This window comes from Dermacentor albipictus, chromosome 2, assembly GCF_038994185.2.
Source record: "Dermacentor albipictus isolate Rhodes 1998 colony chromosome 2, USDA_Dalb.pri_finalv2, whole genome shotgun sequence".
Classification (NCBI taxonomy): domain Eukaryota; kingdom Metazoa; phylum Arthropoda; class Arachnida; order Ixodida; family Ixodidae; genus Dermacentor; species Dermacentor albipictus.
The window spans coordinates 163,442,315-163,464,402 of record NC_091822.1 but is presented as its reverse complement, the minus strand read 5'-3'; the positions used below and the strand labels follow the sequence as shown (position 1 = coordinate 163,464,402).

The window sequence follows — 22,088 nt, the reverse complement described above, 5'->3', positions numbered from 1 at the left end:
CAACTTTGTGGCACCTTGCTGTGCTCTTCTGTGAAGCTGCACTTGCAGGCAAAGGTTGCGTATTTCTTTTTAATGCCCAAAAGCGCATGGTATGGTGTTTACAATGCGGAAATTACGTGCCAATGCTGCTTTCAATACAAGAACGGAATTCCCCTTGGCACCTTCTTGCAGAGGCGAGAGAGTGGGCTCGTGTGATCCGGCCAGTGCTGCGTCGTAGCCGGCATGCAGTCTGTCGGGTTTGCTGCAAGGATGCACAGTTGAGGGAGTTTGTGTTCACTCGGAAAAAACATGGCAGGTAGGTTTGATATGCTCTTCTGTCTGTATTTAGGGGCAGATAACGGGTTAATTTTGTCGTGAGTCATTGGCTGTTGATGAGGGTGGTGAAAATATTGTAACTTGATTTGGTTGTTGATGCTTCGTATTTTTCTTTTATAGCATAGCAATTATATGGAGGCGCAATGCACATTCACATCGTTTGCTGTCGGCGTACTGTCCCGTGATTGACCGCGGAGGTGTGGCGACAAAAGCGAAGCAAAGTCAATGCACCATACACTCGCATACTGCTCAATTAGATTAGTGATGAAGTGAGGCCAGCGTTCTGTTTTCCACTGCTGGCATGGAATGCTGGCTCCATGCCCACTATGAACACAGTAGCATTGTGCTGAGCTGCTGTGTGCATGCACTGGTCTGCGCAGAACGGAGTAAATATGAAGCTAAGATTATTTAAAGCTTTACTTGGTGCTGACTAACGGTGATGGTTTTTAGTGTGTCATTGAGGTGATGCCTGCAATGCCACTGATGGTGTTCCTAATTGCCCCATCATTGCAAGCTAGTAGCTGCCAGGATGCTGTTACTTCTGCCAAACACTAGTTGCCTTGCATGCTGCGTTCTACCAACATGTCAGTAGACTCCCTTTAAGACAAACTCGAACACTATGAAAATTTGTTCATCTTATCAGAAGTTCATTTTATCAGAAGAATAATTGCCAACAAGACCACGTGCATCCAAATATCTGAGGATACCACGGCCACCCGAAGTGAATGGACGTGCCGTCAGCGTGCTCCGGACCCCGAAATCTACCCGAAGAGAACCTACGTGTCGTCGGCATGTACTCCAGAATGGTCCGGCGTGAGCTTTGCCCATCGCCTCCTGCCCGGGCCTCCCGAGCCGCCGTGCGCTGTCTGTGCCAGTCACCGAGAAATATGAACGAATCCCCTCCATTTGCACCACTGCTGACCGCTAAAACTATATCCGAACCTTTTTTGGACCGTATCGATGTAGGAAAGTCTTCTCCTGGCCAGCCGCCGCATTGGGTCTTGCCTCACTAGAGGCTAGGCCTATCACTGGTAGCGCACTCTCCCCCAACAGCCACGGAGGTGCAATCGCAGGGTGAAGACCTCGACCCGACAACGTTCAGACCCAGTGAGTGGACCACGATACTCCGCACGTACAAGGGACGCAAACCAAGCCCGGAAACACTGGTTGTGCCTCCTCATGCAGCCCCTCTTCGAGCTAAGTCTACCGCGACTGCCATCGGTGCTCCGGCCAACGCTGCCCCTGCGGCCTTCAAGCCGACATACCGCGCTCAACAACAACAGCTGTGCGTGACGCACGCAATTGCACTGCGAAGTAAGCAACTTGCTTCACTCCCTCCCAGCACTATAAGGGTAGTTTTCTGACCAAGCGGAGGCCTTGCCTTGAACAGAGCCACGGCGCAGCCACTCATGCAAGCTCTGAAAGTCACCACCGCTGCCCGGGACCTAGGAGAGTTTCACCTCTGGATCCACTTCACGAGTCAACGGCCCTTCACCTCGTCCAACTCCAGGAAGTGGTCCTTCAAGAGACCAGTTACCCTGTCGCTGCCTACATAGCGCCACCGCCCACTGCTGCGCATGGAGTCATCTCGCAAGCCTACTAGGCGGAAACACCGGAAGAGATGCTACAGGACCTTCAGACTTACAACCCGGAAGCTCATATCATCGCAGCCCGCAGAATGGGGACCCTTTCCATATTGATCACATTTGCGCATGGCCCAGTCCCTCACACCATACGCTACATGAGTGTAGCGTATGTGTATAGATGCACGACATGCAAGGGAAGTCCAAATGAATGCACAAACTGTCGTCGAGTGGGCTACAGATATGACGTGTGCCCCCACCCCAAGAGTGGTCTCTGCCCGCGTTGCAGGGACAAGCATGAGCCACAAGATCTTCCCTCCTGCATCCCGATCTGCATTCTCTGGGGGGGGCAGCGCCTCACGAGCACCGGCTCGTGTAAGGCAAGAAATGCCACCACCAAACGATGCATCCCACCGCCCCAGAAGACAAAGTGCACCCCTAACAAGAAGGAGTTTCCCCCGCTTAGCACGACCCTCCCGTCTACCTCTACATGGGCTTCCAAGGCTGCCAAGATGAACATCTTGACCTCCCAGGACTCAGACACGAAGGCTCTGCGGGATGAGGTAAGGCAGCTTAAGGCAGCCCTCTCTACGTTCATCCCTGCTCTGCCCCCATACCACCACACTCATCTTTTTAATCCACCCTGCCTGACCAACCTCCTCAGAAAAACAGGAGGCCTGATGAGAGCCCAGCCCAACCTATAGACCTGGGTGGCAAATTTCAGGACCTTGCCCAAAACCTAGAAACCAACTTCACAGAACGCATTACTGCGCAGGTCACTGCACAGTGCTAGACTATGATTGAAGCTACCATTACCGGTATAATGGATAGGGTCATATCTAGCATCATGGCCAAAGTTGAGGAGCGTTTAGCTAACTTTATTCCTGGACTGTCAATGGCCTCTCCCCAGGCAGTCCCACCTTCTACACTCGTCATTCGTCCCGCCACCCTTCAACATGGCTCCTCCGAGGCGCCATAATTCCTTACAAATTATTCAATGGAATTGCAGGAGCTTTCCGCGAAAGCGCGACCTTCTGCAGCAGATTATCGTCAATTGTTTGTCCCCACCAGACATTATCGCTATCCAGGATGAGAGTGTTTGCTGGCAACTGCCAGGATTTGCTGTTATCCCCTCTGACTCCACTGATCTTTCTCGGGTGGTTACATACGTCTGTAACACCATGCATTACGCGGAGCCCGACATTACCTCCCTTATTGCTCACACCTTCATCGAAATGTTACCCCCCACCCCTGCACAACCTCTCCTGTTCATTCTTAACTACTATATTCTCCCATGACAACCTATTAACCTACTCCCTCCACTCCTCAAATCCATAACCCAAATGGCTGGATCAAACCCCCTACTGGTTGCCGGCAACTTTAACTGCGCTCACATGGACTGGGGCTATGACTGGGACAGAGGCACAGTTTTATACAATGAAACGCTATTGCATCACCTGACCATCTTTAATGATTTTAGCCTACATACATGGGTTTTTAACAGTGTATCTGCCGATACTAGCCCAGACCTCATGCTTGGTAGAAACTTGGCTCACCTGCAGTGGGAAAGAACGCAAGCCACGCTAGGCAACGACCACCACCTAATTCGCATAGCAGTAAACTATCGGCGACCTCAGCGCAAATTTACCACTAGGCACACTAATTGGGACCAGCTCCGTAAATTTAGGCAAGTGCAGCCAGCACAGGCTCCCTTCGACCTAGACACCTGGACTACTCAGTTTCAGAAAGACATTCGCCAAGATACCCAAATGCTCAATACTACGCCAGACACCCCCGTTATCAACAGTACGCTCGCCCACCTTCTTGAAGCTCAAGCCAACATAACCCGAAGGGGGAGAACTTAAAAGCACAACAGGAAACTAAAACTCAAACTCACCCAGCTTCAATCCCAAATTGAACACCATAGCGCCACTCTTGGCAAAGCTCACTGGGCCAGGTTGGTGACGGCCGCCGAAGCAATCTCTCCACAACCCGCGCTTGGCACCTGTTATGCCGCATGCTCGATCCCACACAATCTAAAACTGAAACACGTCTTAGCATTCGCTGCCTCACTCATAACCATCGGCACGACGCCGACACCTTCTTCGCGCAGGTGAAATGCACCTATACCACCTCAGGTCCTCCTTGCAAACATCCCGAGTACACGGGCTCACCCCAACCACAGCTTGATGCTCCTATTACAGAATCTGAATTTTGCGCAGCCCCATTGAAATTGCACAATGCCACACTTGAGGAAGATCATATTAGGAATGCTGCCATCCTAAATCTTGATGATGTCTCCATATCTCACCTATTACTTTAACGAGTGCTGGGAGGTGGGTACCCTCCCTGCCTCCTGGAAGCATGGAAAAATCATATTTATCCCAAAACCCTACAAGCCCATCACCTTCGAGAACATCCACCCCATTTCTATTACATCCTGTCTCAGCAAGGCCTTTAAGCACATAATCCTTGGCCGACTGACAACTTACATGGAAGAAAATCACCTTTTCCCCCACAGCATGGTGGGCTTTCGTGTGCATCTATCTGCCAGGATGCCCTACATAAAGTACACTCGATGTGCTTAATGATACCATCCTCCATCTTACTAAAGCTATCCTAGCGGTTGACATTATTAAGGCATTTCACAGAATTTGACATGCTGCCATCTTACGGGAACTGCAAGCACTACAGGTAGGCCCTAAAACCTACAACTACGTTTGTGCCTTCCTCTCTGGACGCACTGCCTCCTTGCACATTGATCAGCTCAGCGCACCCCCTTATAGACTCGGCGAGTTTGGAACCCCTCAAGGCGCGGTCCTCTCCCCCCTTCTATTTAACGTTGCTCTCATCCCCTCAGCCCAGAAGCTCAATCTCATCCCACACCTCAAACATACTCTGTATGCTGATGATATTACCACACGCCCCGCAGGGGCGTCCGCTTCAGCAGGCGTTTGGTGTGTGGCGACACCACGGACCCGAGCACACGAGGGTTGGACCCTCCCGCGTGTAGCCGTGCGCGGCTTAGCCGTGTCCGGGGAAAGGGGGATCCTGGAGGTTGAGCCGATGCCGGGTGATCGGACCTTTAAGGCCCCCCGGCGGAGGCAACACACCTCTTTGGCCTCTGCTTCACGTAGACGGCACCCCCGGACTGACCCACCTGGGGGAAATCGGTAGTCGCCTCTTCCTATCTCTCTCTTCTCAAACCTTCGTCTTTATCTCTCACTTTACATCTTTCCTGTCTTCTTCTCTCTTCCATTTACTTCCTTTCTCCACGGCGGCAAGGGTTAACCTTGTGTGGATATTCTACCTTGGGTACACCATATTGGGTTATAGTGATAGCGTACGGCTGGCGTCGTGCAGGCTTGTACACAAGCTGTGCCGCGTCCCCTCGTTGGGCTCCGTGGTGGGCGGTCGGCGCTGTTGCCGAACATACACTTTTTCCTATGGCAGCGCAAGCCTCTATTGTTTATGATCGGCGTCTGAAGAGATGCCGCACCGAAGTACCCTTTCAATTTTCCTTTAAAAGCAACGCCCCAACATTTCCAAAGTACTATGTAGTGCATAGTGAAAGCAACATTCCGGTAAGGAAACTCTCTCCTTTCCTGGTAGCGAAGTGTTTGAAAGAGAAAATCGGACCAACATACAAAGCATCCAAAATGTCTAGCGGGGACCTCCTCCTAGAACTGAATAACAAAGATCAAGCAGATAAGCTCTCTGAACTTACCAGTATTGGCGACGCGACAGTGACTGTTTCAGCCCACAGAACACTTAATACAAGCAGGGGAGTAATATCTGAAGAAGACTTTATTGGCTTAAGTGACGAGGAACTGCTGGAAGGTTTCCAGGAACAAAATGTGACAAAGGTGCAAAGAATAGTAATCCGTAGAAACGACCAAGAAATCCCCACCAAACATGTCATACTTACATTTGGTACAAGCGTAATGCCTACCTCTCTGGATGCAGGATACGTAAAAGTAAACGTCAGACCATATATCCCGAACCCAAGACGGTGTTTCAAGTGTCAAAGGTTCGGACATGCTTCACATGCATGCCGAGGCCAAACAACCTGTGCTAAATGCAGCTCAAATGATCATCAATCAGAGAATTGCACTTCTTCGCCACATTGTGTTAACTGCAAGGGAGATCACCCAGCTTATTCGCGGTCCTGCCCTTGCTGGAAAAAAGAAAAAGAAGTCATTGCACTAACTGTTAAAGAAAAAATCTCGTTCTTCGAAGCCAGGAAACGACTGTCGTACCTTTCGCGACGCAGTTATGCCGATGTGACGCAGGCGGGGGCAGCGTCACAGAGGCCTCCGGAGTCCTCCGAGCCCACGCGCAGTGGTGCCGCAGTGACTCCTCCGGCCCCCGTGGTGGAAGCAGTCAGTACTGCTCCGCCGTCTTCAACGGCCCTGCAGACAGCAGTCCCGCAGGGCCCTAAGATCAAGCGCACTCCAAGGCCCGAGACACGTGTCTCGGCGCCAAACTCTCGGTCCTCCAGCGCCTCAGAGAGAGCAATGGAGGTCGAAACAAAAACCCCGGTGTCCTCGACACCAAAGGACAAGCGCTCTCTCGAGCGCGGAAAAAGGGACAAAATCCCAATAACAACTCTAAATAAGAAGGCGATAACCTAAGGGTTATCGCTCTGTTGTATCTGCCTTCTTCAGATACATGTCACCTAACATCTTTCTTATCTCCCATTCACTCGTTAATATCATTTTTTACCTTTCAATTTTATAATGGCTTTTATGATCCATTGGAACTGTAGAGGTCTCTTACATAACTTAGGTGACATAAAAGACCTGTTGATAAACTTCTCTCCTGTGGCCCTGTGCTTACAGGAAACCAACCTAGGCGATAAACACAAAAACATTTTAAAGGGTTTCACTGTGGTACGGCGCGACCGCACTCAGGCGAACCGGCTGTCGGGTGGTGTAGCCATAGTTCTTCCAGGTGGTATAGCAGCCAGAGAAGTTCCCATTAACACTCATATAGAAGCCGTTGCTGTCACCGTTTTAGCTCACAAAACCATCACCATTTGTTCAGTATACATTCCGCCGCATTCACATTTTACTGTAAGAGACCTAGAGTTAATTTTAAACCAGCTACCTGAACCATTTTTAATAGGCGGTGATTTTAATTCACATAACACGTTATGGGGTAGTAAAACTACTGACAACAGGGGTCAAACGCTTGAAGATTTTATTCTAACAAATGACATATGCCTTTTAAACACCGGTGCGGCAACTTACTACTCCCCAAGCACAGGAGCTATGAGTTGCTTAGATCTGGCACTATGCTCTCCATCACTTCTTTGCGATTTTCAGTGGAATGTTATTGAGAACCCCTATGGTAGTGACCATATGCCTGGTGTCATCAAAAGAACATCTCCTTTTCCTACCATCCCACTGAGGCCACCCCGTTGGAAACTCCATCTGGCAGACTGGCCTCTCTTTACTGAGAAGGCCACTCTGGATAACATATCACATGAGCTAACTATAGATGAAATGAACGATCAGATCACCGCCTGTATACTTGCTGCAGCAGCAGAAACAATCCCACAATCGTCAGGCTTCCTAAGAAAAAACCTAAAACCGTGGTGGACGAAAGAATGTACGCAAACAAAAAAATCACAAAACAAAGCGTGGGGTATCTTTCGGCGATACCCAACACAAGATAATTTACTCTCCTTCAAAAAAGCAAAAGCGAAAGCCAGGTACACACGCCGACAAGCAGAAAGACAGTCATGGAAAAATTATGTATCGTCTATAAATAGTTCAATAACATCCAAACGAATGTGGGATCAGCTTCGCAAGTTTAGAGGCGATTACGCTTCTTACACTATCCCCATACTGTCACCTCCAGGCACACAAACAAATATACAAGAACAAGCAGACATATTAGGGCAACATTTCCATGATATATCAAGCTCGAAAAACTACACTGCTGCATTCCTGAAACATAAGCAATTAGCAGAAAAACTGAAGCTTCCGACCACAGGAAGTGCAGAAAGACTGTATAATGGCGCTTTAACACTTCCAGAAATTAGCAAAGTACTTACTAGTGGCAAGAAAACAGCACCCGGTCCGGACAGGGTACACTATTCAATGCTAGCTCACCTATCCCCTAAAGCAGTTGAGACCTTGCTTCATTTCTTCAACATAATCTGGGAAACGGGAAAAATGCCCAAAGAGTGGAAGAAAGCGATCATAATCCCGTTCTTGAAAGCTGGAAAACCTCCCACAACAGCAACCAGTTATAGACCCATAGCACTCACAAGTTGTCTTGCAAAATCCTATGAAGCCATCATCAACATAAGACTGACATACATCCTTGAAACAGAGAACATGCTAGATAACCATCAGTGTGGATACAAGAAAGGTTGCTCCACAACAGATCACCTAGTCCGGCTAGAAGACGAGATACGTGCGGCCTTTTTACACAAACAATATTGTCTCACTGTTTTCTTTGATTTAGAAAAGGCCTACGACACAACATGGAGGTTTGGTATCTTAAGGGACTTAGCAGATTTAGGAATCCGAGGTAGAATGCTCAAATGTCTAGCCGATTTCATGTCGGACCGAACATTCCAGGTGCGTTTAGGAACGGCGCTGTCACGTATATTCATCCACGAAAATGGAGTACCACAAGGATGCGTACTAAGTACAACACTCTTTATAGTAAAAATGAACTCTGTTAACAAAGTCATCCCCCCCTCTGTTATGCACTCCATATATGTGGATGATCTGCAAATAGCGTGCCGCGCTTCAAACTTACAAACATGTGAAAGACAGCTCCAGATAACAATTAATAAACTAACCGAGTGGGCTGAGAAAAATGGCTTCCGCTTCTCTACTCAAAAAACCGTTACAGTGCTATTCTCGCAAAAACGAGGATTGTGTTTAGACCCGGTTCTAAAATTGAATGATGTCGCGCTGCCGGTAAAACAAGAATATAAATTCTTGGGAGTAATCTTTGATGAAAAACTAAACTTCCTAGCCCACATTAAAACACTAAAGATTAAGGCAAATAAAGCACTGAATATCCTAAAGGTTTTGTCTCATAAGCACTGGGGTTCCGACCGAATCTGTCTTCTACGCATTTACCGGACTCTTGTGCGTAGCCTTCTAGACTACGGCTCCGTGGTTTACGGCTCAGCCAGGCAGTCCTACATCCAACTACTTGATCCAGTACATAACCTTGGATTGCGACTGGCAAGTGGTGCCTACAGAACGTCACCCATTCAAAGTTTATATGTTGAGTGTAATGAACCCTCATTACAGCAGCGCAGAGCATTACTAACATTCTCTTACCTACTCAGAATTCAGTCATCACCGCAACACATATGCTACAAAATTCTTACACAGTGCAACTCACGCTTACACTACACAAATAAACCGAACATGATCAGGCCACTTGTCCTGCGGTATGAGCAATACTGTCAGGATTATGAGATCCCCCAAGAAGTCCTTCAGGTTGCCAAGAAACCACAACGATTGGCCCCATGGTACAATTTTACACAGTTGTTCGACTGGTCATTAATACATTTAAAGAAAAGAAACACTCCACACGAACACATCATACAAGAATTCCGTGCTCTTCAGGACAAGTATAAAAGTCACATGGAATTCTACACGGATGGCTCCAAAACAAAAGAACACGTGGGTGTAGGGGTAGTAACAGAAAACTGGGAAACAAGTATTCGTCTACCAAAACATGCTTCTGTTTTCACTGCTGAAGTTTATGCTGTATGGGTTGCAGTTAAAAAGATTATCACTGGCAAGCACAAAAACACAGTGATATACACTGACTCCTTAAGTACACTGAAGGCTCTAAACCTGAAATCTGAGTGTGAACCCCTGTTAGGGGACATACTAAACATGGTCGCACTTAACAAATATGGGAGATCAATCCGCTTCTGCTGGGTACCAAGTCATGTTGGGATACCGGGTAACGAAGCAGCCGATACATGTGCATCGATGGCAGCATTCAAAGACCTAATAAACACAGCACTTCCATGTAAAGATAATATCCGTGCCATTAGGAAGGCCTTGACGACAAAATGGCAACACGAATGGGACCATTGTAGAGAAAACAAGCTATATCTCATTAAACCAGTACTTGGCGAGTGGAAGTCGTGCAACCATCAGGAGCGCTTTCTTGAAGTAGCTCTATGCCGACTACGCATTGGCCACACACACCTCACACACAATTATCTACTTACAAAAGAAGACGTGCCAACATGTGAGAAATGCCAAGAACAACTAACAGTCATGCATATACTACTCACATGCACACACATTGAAGTACAAAGACGAAACTTTTTGCACAACCTATATCAAATGCACATACCTTTACATCCTTCTTTAATTTTAGGAGATGATCCGATAATCCCATTACCTGACCTGCGTAAATTCCTAAACGACACTGGCTTTTTAAACAAATTATAGATTAACACGGCCTTTCTACTCTTAAATAGTATTATAAAACACCTCGTGTTTGGCGCAGCATAGCCTTAGTCGCTTTTGCGCCACTAAACCACATTTAACTAACTAACTAACGATATTACCACACGGACCACTCATAGCTCTGACGGGGAAATTGAGGAAACTATAATTAGCAGCCGACACCATCTCCGCTCGTGTATCATCTATCGGACTTGAGTGTTCCCCCTCTAAGTCTGCGCTCCTGCTAATTAGGCCAAAATCTGCCGCTAACTCACCCATCCAAATTACTTTACAAGGATCCACTATCCCCATCACTCCCACCCTGTGCATCCTTGGCCTCTACCTGCAAGATTGTGAATGCAATGACCATACCCTTAAAACACTCAAGGCCTCTACGCAATCAGTGTTGCAGCTTCTGCATCGCATATCTTCCCTGCACAGGGATTTAGAAGAAGCAGACAACATGAAAGTTGTACATGCTTTTACGCTTAGCCGCATTCTGTACGCCACTCCATATCTCAAGATGAACCGCACGAAAACCGAGCGCATGAACGCCATGATCTGCCTTGCAACTAAGGCAGCCCTAAACCTACCCCGCAGTACTAGCACAACCAAACTCCTTGCGCTAGGCATGCATAACATGCTTCCTGAACTAGTTGAGGTGCAGCTTCAGACGCAGTATTTAAGACTTGCCGTGAGCGCCACTGGCCGCCATATCTTCGCCTTCCTTTGCATTCAGTCAACCCTTATAGCCATTCTTCGACACATTCACACACCCCTTGTAGTGAAACCCCTTCCTCGAAACGTCCATCCCCAGTTTCACATCTCTCGCCGCTTAGCTTGCGCAAATGCCCTCCACAAGTAGTGCGGACAAGTCGAGAAAGCCATTTGGGTAGACGCTGCATGTACAACACATGAAGCTGTGGCAGTTGCTTACCACCCAACCCTGCTCTGACCCCTTACTGACTTTCCTCGGGCTCTACACCTGAGGAAGCAGAGGAAACTGCCATTGCCTTAGCCCTTTCCCTTTCGGATGCTGAATACATCTTTAGCGATTCAAAGACTGCTTTGTCCAACTTTTCCAGAGGCAGGATTCACACCCCTGCCTGGAACTTGTTAAACACCCCCACCCAGAATTTACCACGCAGGGTAGAGCTCCAGTAGGTGCCAGCTCACTCTAGGAACCCCGGAAACGAGGTGCCGATAAATTGGCCCGAGATTTAATTTGCCGGGCTCAGGACAGCCTCGATCCAGGTTTCTTGAGGGAGTGGGGGCACAGCTTTGCGGAGCTCACGCAAGCTTTGCGGAGCTTACCCTCCTCCCACCCCTCCCTGACCCACTCCCAGCAGATCCTCTGGAGACGCCTCCAAACCCACTCTCTCCGATCCCCTCAGCTGCTATCCCACTACTGTGGTGTCTCCCCTACATGCTGCCTATGCTGCGACCTTCATGCCACACTCTCCCACATCCTTTTTGGCTGCCCTGCTGATCCTCCCCCACAGGGACAGCCTGCCATCTCAAGGTGGGAGGACTGGGAGCTCCTAATCTCGTCTATGGACCCGACATCGCAGCTTGCTGTGGTGGCTCGGGCTGCTGATGTCATGAACAAAAGTAACATGAACGTCTCGACGTGGTGTGGGACCGTGCAGTGGTCCAGGGATCCAGAGGAGTCAAAAATCACTTTGCTACGAATATAGTTTTTCTGTCTGTCTGTCTGTCTGTCTGTCTGTCCGTCCGTCCGTCCGTCCGTCCGTCCGTCCGTCCGTCCAAATATCTTACTTAAATACGTTAAATGAAGTAGACTTAAGGGGAGGGGAGGAATGACACAAAAAGCATTTATTTAGCTTAACTTAACCATTTCAGTACCGAGCTTTCTGTCCAAAAATAATATAAAGATACCAATTCTTTATTTGCCTACATAACTCTGTACATTTTGAAACAACCAAAAGACATCCTTAGAAGCACTTTATTTGTAAAATACATGCAAAATATTTTTTTGAAAGTATGCAGGGAGGATTGGTTTCACTGCACTACACAGCAGAGAGTCTCCGATTTTCTGTAGGCCTTGTTGCAAAAAATGTCTCCTTCGAAATTTTAAAAAACGCTACTGTGACAAGCGGGGCTTGTGCTTATGGCAATGTACGTCAGATCCGTAAATTGTTGACTTGGTGTGGCACATTTCAAAGCACGGAATAGTGCGGAGGGTAGTGCTACTACACAATACTCTCACCAGGTACATGTAGTGGTTGGTTTCACAGAGAATTAAATCTGTTAGTTCATTCGTTAAAAACAGTTCAGAATACAACACATGGTTTCTGTCCTCTGTCACACATACCTTTATGCCAGGCGCGGCCATGAAAACAAACCTTGTCCACTGCCAACGTGTTAAAACGCTGGCGTTCTCCAAATCCGATGACTCGGAGAAGATATGCTGCTCAGTATCGTCGCTGCAACTGTTGAAGGAAAATCAAACTTCTTCACTTCTTGAGTTTGACAAATCTTCCGCAAAGAAACATTATTTTTTTTTCCTGAGTGGAGCCGTTGCAGGTATTCACACACACAAAGGAGGACACCATTTTTAAATCCCTATTGCCAGCATCAGTGCATTAATTGACCAAAATGCAAGCTTTGAATGTGTTTTTAATTTTTTTACTATGCCATCTGTAGAAGCCAAAAAGAACTAAACAAAATTCATCAGGGTAGCTTGACTCCGGCAATGAACAAGCGCTTGTTCCAGTGTGGACGAGCCCATTTCGTCTTCTTGGGAGCGGTACAAACAGCATGTATGAGCTCAGCTCTTCTACGGAAGTGAAAGCTTTAATAGAAAACTGTTTTTAAGTGGTACTCATGCTTGGTTTCATCCAGTCCGTGATGGATGTTTGGCATTTCGTTGCAAGTCGGCAAGCGGCCACAATGTCATCTTACCCAATGACCTTAAATATCCTTCTGTGCCTTCGTGCTGCTGGAAAAAGTTCACTAGGGAGTTTAAGCAGGCATCTGCCGCCTCATAGGTCATCGGTGCAGGCTCCGAGCGTGTGAAAGTAAAAAGGAGCATGCTGAGTGTGTGGCAAAGCAATGAACTTTGAGGAAAGTCTAAGTGACGTTCAGCGAACTGGGAAAGAAGGAAATAGCCAAAGAATTATGGAGGACGAAGGCAAGTGGAAACACACTGTTTTGACCTCCTCTGGCAGTTGCTACAAGTTTCGTTTGTGATACAGACGTACTGGGTTTGTGTTGTGATAACATTGTCTTCACGTGCCATACGCTGTGCGTGCGAGTGAAAGCGTGCGACAGTGAGCCGATGATGACGGCCCAATGTTGCTTGCACAAAGGAAGAAGCGGGAGCGGTGGGAAAAGAGCATGCGTCTTCCGTCGCGTGATGGAGGGTGGTGGGTGTTGTACTTTGGTTGTGCAGGCTTTATCTTGAACTTGATATGCTTTCGAGGCACAGTCTAGGTTGGGCGATAGCTGGTAGCTTTGAGTTTGCTACCCAGTGTACGCAACGCTATGAGCCATTGCCCGAAGGGCACTTCGGTCGCTGCTACTGCCGCGATTCCTCACACCAGCGTTCTGACAGTGAGTGTTCGTGCACATCAAGTGTGATCTGTTCATGTTTGCCTGTGCACGCTCACACCATGTTTGTTAATTCAGTTAGGAGGCGAATGTTTACAAAGGGACGTTCTACTCTGGCGGCTACTGCATATGGTGCGACTGCGCCAGCCCTGTTTTGAATATGACCTGCGATGCGGACAGTCAACGAGCATCGGCAACGAGGGCCGATAACTTCATATGCGCTATAGCATCCATATATGCACTTGCATTCTCAAAGTGAAACGATGCTGTCTCCTTTTATTTCCACCTCTTGTTTTCACCTCTGTCCCATGGTCGATGTGAGCTGCAGACGTCCAGTGGGATGCCTGCATGCGCACGCTCCCGGGCGTGGCACATTGAGGCACCCTAGCCTCCAGGATCAGTAGCGGTGACGGTCACTCTGAATGTTTGTCTTAACCGAAAGGCTCGTCTGAGATGGTACATCATAAGCGAATTTCTTTTGCATTGAGTGTATGGAAAACTAAACAAACTTTCCCATGTTGTTTGTTATATGCGAGAATTCGTCTTAACCGAATTTGTCTTCAACGAGAGTTCACTAATTGGAACACCGTCCAGGGAGTTCAAGCACGACGTTAAACCTTGCTATTCCTGTCAATGTTTCACCCTTCAGCCATTGCTGACAGTGTTTCTCCTCTTGTATGTTTTTCTCAGCCATTTTTGTGGTTGGTCAGTGGCCAGACTTATCATGGGGAATGTTCTCTCGCTTCCTAGCTTTCTCTTTCTGTTGTTCTCTCACTTGTTCATCCGCTCGTTTTTGTTTGGGCTTCTTGCTTACATTGGCAATCATCACCAAATAATTATTCTCAGTTTTGTTTATTATTCCGTTGTTTTGTTCATTTTTTTATTTTATTTTTTACCCTTTTAGAAGTGAAATGGCATAGCTGGAGGTGTACAACTTCCAACCTCTTCAGTTAGACCCCATTTGATTTCAGCTAGCTGTGATAAGCGAGGTGCTGGTCGGTTAGAGTTGGTTTTCCTTGTGTTCATTTTGTATACAGCACTACATATGATGGACGCGGATCTGTTCTCTTCTCTCCTGTCGTCCTTAGCTCACTCACTGATGTTCTTCTAACAGGAACATGGTTGTCTGCTTCAGTGATTGCGTCGGCACGAGATACTGTAACACTGTGGTGGATGGAGGAACTGTACCTACAACCCTCTAGATAAACCTACATTTTTTGCTATTTGTGTTATCGCATCCGCATCACTTCAGTGATCAGAGTTGGTGCTCTCGCTTTCACAGGTCGAGGCATCCTGCACATTGACGGGACTAGCTTTTCCGCATCGCTTTTCTGCATGGTGGCTGAGCGTGTGGGGTGTTGAATGGCAAAGCTGAAAGAAGAAATTTCTTTTTAAAATTCCCCTTTGTATTCGGAGCTTGCTTAGCTAGTTATAATGTGAAGCGCCATATAAGGCTGCTATTCATGAAATAATGACTTGCATTGCGTTGATGAGGACGTGGCATACATAATGGAATGTAACATTTAGAGGGCTCTTGACAATTGTCATCAAAAGCATGAAGAAAAGTAATAAACATGGTGTTTTTCAATTTGAGTAAATCTGGTAGGCAATTAGTTTTCTGTGGTGATTTGTTACATGGGCCCTATCTGTTGCAAAGAAGTTCAGGTGCCGGAGTGCTCACGGTTACACTGGGCATGCGGCCGTGCTAGTCAGTGGCAGTGGGCTGCACTACCAATACAGAGAGGCGCAGGTTTCTACAGGCCAGATCGCAAAAAAGGAAAAGATCAATGACCTTTTGAACACTGCTCCAAGTCCAGTCCAGTTGCCTACACTTTGGCCTAGGAACTTTTGCAACTGGTAGTTCATAGTTATTGTAACAGACACCGAATCAGTATCCTGTAATTTCATGCTGTCTGGCATAGCAAGTGACATTTGCTCCCTCGTGACTCTCCAGGCACGTGTACCGTTTGGCACGCAGCAGTGAGTGGGGAGACCAGCTGCCCCTGGACATACTGCTGCCCGACGAAGAAGGAACACCGCTGTGTGCTGCCTGTGACGAAGATGTGGATGACACACTCAATGATGTTGATAGCAAATAAACAATAGGATGTTGCACTGTTATCGATAAGACCGGCAGGTCTGGGCTTGTTACACAATCTCCTTTGATGGAGCTCGTGACGTGTATTGTTTGGCATCAATGGTCAGGCAGGAGTCATAGCCTCATAGACCATACCAGATCTGCCTGCATTTCTGCCATTCTTCCGACGCCATCCATGTCACTTTCTTAGCTCTTCACCTCAGTGATATTTTACTATGAACTTACAGAAAGGGGTGGTGTTCAGAGGAAGGACAGCAGCATTCCTACAAACCTGCTCTGTGGGTGGAGAATATTTGCCCTCTAGCATTTTTGGGGAAACTCGCAGGTCTATGAAAGATGGGAGCTATGTAATAAATGCTGGCGGAGCTAAGGGCACAACATGGTAAACGCAAATTTCTTGAAATATTTTTAATTCACATCGCTGTCAAACTTAAAAGAGAATTTGCACAGAGGCAAGAAGCCCGTGTTGTGTTAAGACCCGGAACGTATATATTAATGAGCACCAGAGAGAGAGAGCGCATAGTTTGGTGTGCGTGCGGCATCACAGACTGCAGCGCACGCACACATAGTGAATGCAACTGACTGGATGGATTAATTCTACGGGCTTCCTTTATTTTTCTTTTTTACTTTTTTTTTGCTTTGAAACGGCGTGGTGGAGCGTGCAGCAGAGCTGAATTGTTCTTTTTTTTTCTTTTCTAATCGGTCTTTCTCGGATCGTGAGATGAGTGGTTCACTTGGATAAGCGGCCGAATCATTAAAGCTTTATATACTTAGAACAAGCAAGGGTTCTTTCGTTCTGTGTTTTTCCATACCTTAAAGACCACCGGTTCTCCAGCCGTCTTCTTTGGTCTCCAAACATCTGTGCAGTTTCCTTTGTGTCAGCACTGCGGATTCGTCCACCTTTGAGCGCTATCTGAAAGCGTGAAATGTGCATTCTTGTGCCCCTTTGTTTACAGGTCGAAACACAAGACGCAAGCACTTAGACGTGCATACATTCTCGCAGAGGAACAAAACTTTTGTCTCCCTGTTGTGCAAGTCAAAAGCAGCGCAGCGTTAATTATTACGAAATAATGCCCTCATACGAAACATCCTTTTGTCTGGCAGCACCATGCTCCTGCCACGTGAACTATTCAGGTATGCTAAAGCACTTCGTTTTTCATTCCGCCTGTCTGGCTCGTCTATTTTGACTCACCTGCCAGGCGTGCCTCGACCAGTCATCGTAAGATCGCGTCTGCGGGCAAGTGCCAACGGCTGTCACGCAGAAGAGAGAGAGAGAGTAAACTTTTATTTTCAAAATCAACAAGATTTGAGTCCGGCGTCTTTTTAGTGGGTCTGGGCAAAGCACCTTTTCTAGGTGGCTTTGGTTTGGGCACCCGCTGCGGACGCGGTTCCGAGACCTTGTCTGTCGCGCAGAAGGTTCTTTAATTTATCATTTCTTTTTTTCTGTTTTTTATTTAGCTTCTGTCTCAATAGGTTGTCGATGCCATCCAGGGCTTCATTGTAAGAGGACAAAGATTTCAACTATGAATCAGAACAAGAGGTTTCGTTATTTCTACAAGATAGATTAGGTATATATTTATTGATTTATTCCTCCATTCTATTAAAATAATACGCTAATATCTAATATTTCGCATATACCTATTCACAAATCTTGTTACAATAATTTATAAATATTTTTCTTATTTCTATATTGAACAACACTGTTCTTGGCCAGTCCGCCAGAATGGTTATCTGTGCAGCCGGCCACTGCACGTTTCACTGCAGCCAGGTATAAGCAGTTTTCCGTGACCGAAGACAAAAAAAAAAGAAGGAAAGAAACTCGCATTAGCAACATCTACAGACTTTATGCATGTAAATTATTTTTGCAACAGACAATGGAGCTCTAACTGGCAATTCAAAGTATCGTGCACAAGGCGGCGATGCCGTATCCCACAAATTAACTTTTACGGGCACAGATGTGGTCAGGCGGTTTCCCCTTTATGCCACCTCTGCAATGAGCCGGAATCCATCGATCGCTTTTTATTATCGTGTCGGTGGTTTTCTACTCATCGAAAACTATGTTTATAAATTCTGCTTCGAAATCTAGGACTGCCTTTGCACAGTAGTGTTGTACTCTCACTTGGAGTAACGGTATTAGGATACAGCCACAAGAACTCTTTCCGAGCCAGTTAGAGTTTCCTCTGTGACACCAGAAGATTGCCCTATTATTATTTCGCATTTGCCATGACTGATATATTTCTCCTTCAATAAGCGGTAAATATTGAAAATTCAAAGCAAAAACAAAAATTGACAGTTATATTAATAATATTATTATTCGAAACTTGCTCATTTTTACGTCTATCCCCTGTGTATTTTATTAATAAGTTTGTGTTACGACATTCCTATCTAGGCAAGGCTGACTACCTTATTATACACTACTTTATGTCATTTATTATCGGTTTATTTCTCATCTTGGAATATTCATGTATTTCCCCTTTTTATTATGTATTTATTTATTTATTAACTACTTTATTTGATTTCTCAATCATATTACCACCCGGTTCGTGGCCTGTCACCCACAGTGGGTTTATGCCATTAATTCAGGTTTCACTATCATCATCATCGCGCACATCTAGCCTCTACATATACATCTAGATAGATCGTACCTCGCGCTGGCTCGTGGAACGAGCCCTCGAGGTAAGCCCCCATTGCCCGAACCAACCATTTGTCTGCTGGCTGGTCTTGTGTCTGGACGTGTCCGCCCGTGGCTCGACGCACCTCTGCGCTTCCAGGTAAGCGCCGCAACTCTGGGGCGTTTGTGTAGGTGTTGGGTGGCCTGAGCTTGATTCTTGGCAATAATTAAGCGTCGTCCCGTCGATAGGTATCCGCTGCCGTCACCCCGCGTTCTTGGACGCGCGTTCTTGCTACTTTATCCGGTAGATCGCGTCTCGAGAGTGTCCTCACATATATACTCCGTTTCAGAAAATCGGGTGCAACGCTATCGAGGCTAGTGATACTTTTCTGCAGTGGCTGCGTCCGCTGGGCTCCTCCGTCGGCCGGCTTCGGTTGCCACGGTACAGAATGGCGACGAGGATCCACAAGAACCTGCCGTGTCTCGAATTCCGTGACAACGTTACTTATCTACGTCACTTCTCGCCTAATTGCTCGCATGCCTTGGGAGTTTCTCCGAATGCTTCTGCTGGCGTCGGCCTAGGCCTTCTTTCGTCTACGGCCATCTTTGGCGACGCCATATTGCCTTCTTCCTTCGGCTTCGCTAGGCCTACTTCTGGTTGCGATGATACAGAATGGCGACGAGGATTCACAAGAACCTGCCGTGTCTCAAATTCCGTGACAACGTTACTTATCTACGTCACTTCTCGCCTAATTCCTCGCATGCCTTCGGAGTTTCTCCGAATGCTTCAGCTGGCGTCGGCCTAGGCCTTCTTTCGTCTACGGCCATCTTTGGCGACGCCATATTGCCTTCTTCCTTCGGCTTCGCTAGGCCTACTTCTGCTTGCGATGATACAGAATGGCGACGAGGATTCACAAGAACCTGCCGTGTCTCGAATTCCGTGACAACGTTACTTATCTACGTCACTTCTCGCCTAATTGCTCGCATGCCTTGGGAGTTTCTCCGAATGCTTCTGCTGGCGTCGGCCTAGGCCTTCTTTCGTCTACGGCCATCTTTGGCGACGCCATATTGCCTTCTTCCTTCGGCTTCGCTAGGCCTACTTCTGCTTGCGATGATACAGAATGGCGACGAGGATTCACAAGAACCTGCCGTGTCTCGAATTCCGTGACAACGTTACTTATCTACGTCACTTCTCGCCTAATTGCTCGCATGCCTTGGGAGTTACTCCGAATGCTTCTGCTGGCGTCGGCCTAGGCCTTCTTTCGTCTACGGCCATCTTTGGCGACGCCATATTGCCTTCTTCCTTCGGCTTCGCTAGGCCTACTTCTGCTTGCGATGATACAGAATGGCGACGAGGATTCACAAGAACCTGCCGTGTCTCAAATTCCGTGACAACGTTACTTATCTACGTCACTTCTCGCCTAATTCCTCGCATGCCTTGGGAGTTTCTCCGAATGCTTCTGCTGGCGTCGGCCTAGGCCTTCTTCCTTCGGCTTCCCTAGTCCTACTTCTGCTTGTGATGATACAGAATGGCGATGACGATTTATAAAACCTTGCCGTGTATCAAATGCCGTGAGAACGTTGCTTATGTACGTCACTTTTCTACTACCTCACATGACACTCGGAGCTTCTCCGAATGCTTCAGTTGGCGTCGGTCTAGGCCTTCGTCTACGGCCATCTTCGGAGACGCCACATTGCCTGCTTCCTTAGGATTCCCTAGGTCTACTTCTGTATGCGATAATACAGAACGGCGTCTTTTTAAACCTTCCTCCGTTTCTCGAAATACCTGGCACTCCTCCGATTCCTTGGTACCGATGCAAGAAAACTTTCCAGGTGCACATTAAAGCGGCCGGCCGGGGCGGATGGGAGGACCAGCGTCGAGCATCAACGCTCATCAGCATTTTGGGCAGGGAAGGGCAACGGAAACACTTCGCGGCAGTGGAGCAGTCTGAGACAAGCGACAACTGCAGCTGCAACGGGAGGACGAAATGCGGCCCAGAAGCCCGGTACGCCGACTACGGAGGCAACGGCTACGACGAGCAAGTATGAGGAGCTGCTGAAACTCGTGGATCGGCTAATCTCGCAAACTACAAATTTCCTGGCGCTGAGACATCTGTTCACAAGCCGAAGCAGCTGCCGGGTGAGCGTTTCATGGAAAACGTTACGGCCCTCAAGGATAAATCGCTCGCTTTAACTTATGGCGAACATTTCACCTTGGATAAAGCCGAAAAAATGGGCCGAGAATTAGGGGCGACGCAGAACGCCAACCAAGCGTTCGGCGACGCCGAGAATGTTCAGCCAGTCGGAGGTGCGCAAGATGGCGGAGCGGCGGCGCGGCGTTCTGGTCAATATGGCCATGGCCTCCTGCCCGGCAAGATGGGTCAGCGTACTCAAGATAGCCGAGCGTCCTCGAATGCCTTCCCGACGCATCACAGGACGGCGTTCGAAGCAGGGACAATCGGCCGAATGGAAATCGTTCGTGTTCTACACATTAAATGGGTCGATGTTACCATTGTGGCGGCGTGTGCCACTTGCGTCTTGAGAAATTGTCCGGCCAGGAACAGAACTTTCAACTTTTGTCGCATCAAGGGGCATCGCCAGTTCGAAATGTTACTCCAGTGCAAACGGAAAGCCTCCCAAAGGCATCTGTTCTCTCCGTGATTTAATACTTCACTTTCAAGCGCGTGGGATTTTAGCGTTTCCTTGGACGTTTGTCAGGTGTGATCACGCCACCTGGGTGATAGCCAATGGCGTGACGCAACATATCCTTAAAGGTGATAGCCAATGGCGTGATGCAACATATCCTTAAAATGCTATACAACCCGAATAACCGCCACGTTGACCGGACCCTTTCACCACGAAGAAGCGACTCCGCCAGCCTCTCGGCGTCGTCCTCCCAGACGCTGGGCCCCTACATCGGCGGGCCTCGGGTGCGATGCTGCATTCTTGATCGTAACTGTGCGAAACTGTTCTTGGTATAGGCTGAGTACTGAATGAAAAACGTCTTAATCCTCAGAAACAAACTGCGCTATACGGTTATCTAATGCGTTGTTTTAGATCAAATTGTTTTTCATTGCGTTGTTGTTGTTTTCTGGCAGGCCGTCGCGGCAGCTTCACGTGCAAGCAAGCGCGAGCATACGTCTTTGACGCGCAGCCAGGCCGAGCGCATCAAAATTGGATTTCTCCGCTCTTTGTGCGCATGCGCGAGGAACAGTGGTTGCGAGGGAGAAATGTGGGGACTTTCGGTCCTTGAAATTTCTCTTCGCCTAGGTACTACGGGGAAGAAAGTTCGTCGCGCCGTTTGTCCCTATCGAGTTGGCAGACAGAATGCGTGGCCGGCAAGGCGAAGAAGCCGTGTCCAAGGTGAGTTGCTATTTTGTTGCTACGGTAGCATATGAAATTTTATAGACCCAGAGGGATACGTTTGGAAGTTAGGTGTCTTCTCGGATTACTTTAGTGGC

The 22,088-nt window shown here is 47.7% G+C and overlaps 2 protein-coding genes across 5 annotated transcripts in view; both read left to right on the top strand.

Moving 5' to 3' along the window:
* Positions 1 to 16,039, top strand: part of LOC139056245 (ribosome assembly protein METTL17, mitochondrial-like) — a 54,899-nt gene extending 38,860 nt beyond the window's left edge. The window contains exons 14-15 of the mRNA XM_070534312.1: positions 172 to 295; positions 15,873 to 16,039. Coding sequence (XP_070390413.1) covers positions 172 to 295; positions 15,873 to 16,017 — 269 coding nt within the window. The 3' untranslated portion in view covers positions 16,018 to 16,039. The remainder of the gene's footprint in view (positions 1 to 171; positions 296 to 15,872) is intronic.
* A 2,618-nt stretch (positions 16,040 to 18,657) lies between these two features.
* The window catches only part of LOC139056247 (uncharacterized), a 42,089-nt gene continuing 38,658 nt past the window's right edge, over positions 18,658 to 22,088 (top strand). For 2 of the 4 annotated variants that reach the window (XM_070534316.1, XM_070534313.1), the window contains exon 1: positions 18,658 to 18,787. The gene's annotated coding sequence lies outside the window, so the exon portion shown is untranslated. Of the gene's footprint in view, positions 18,788 to 21,391; positions 21,558 to 21,897; positions 21,991 to 22,088 lie in introns of those variants that run through there. The other 2 variants (XM_070534315.1, XM_070534314.1) reach the window with 2 other exon arrangements.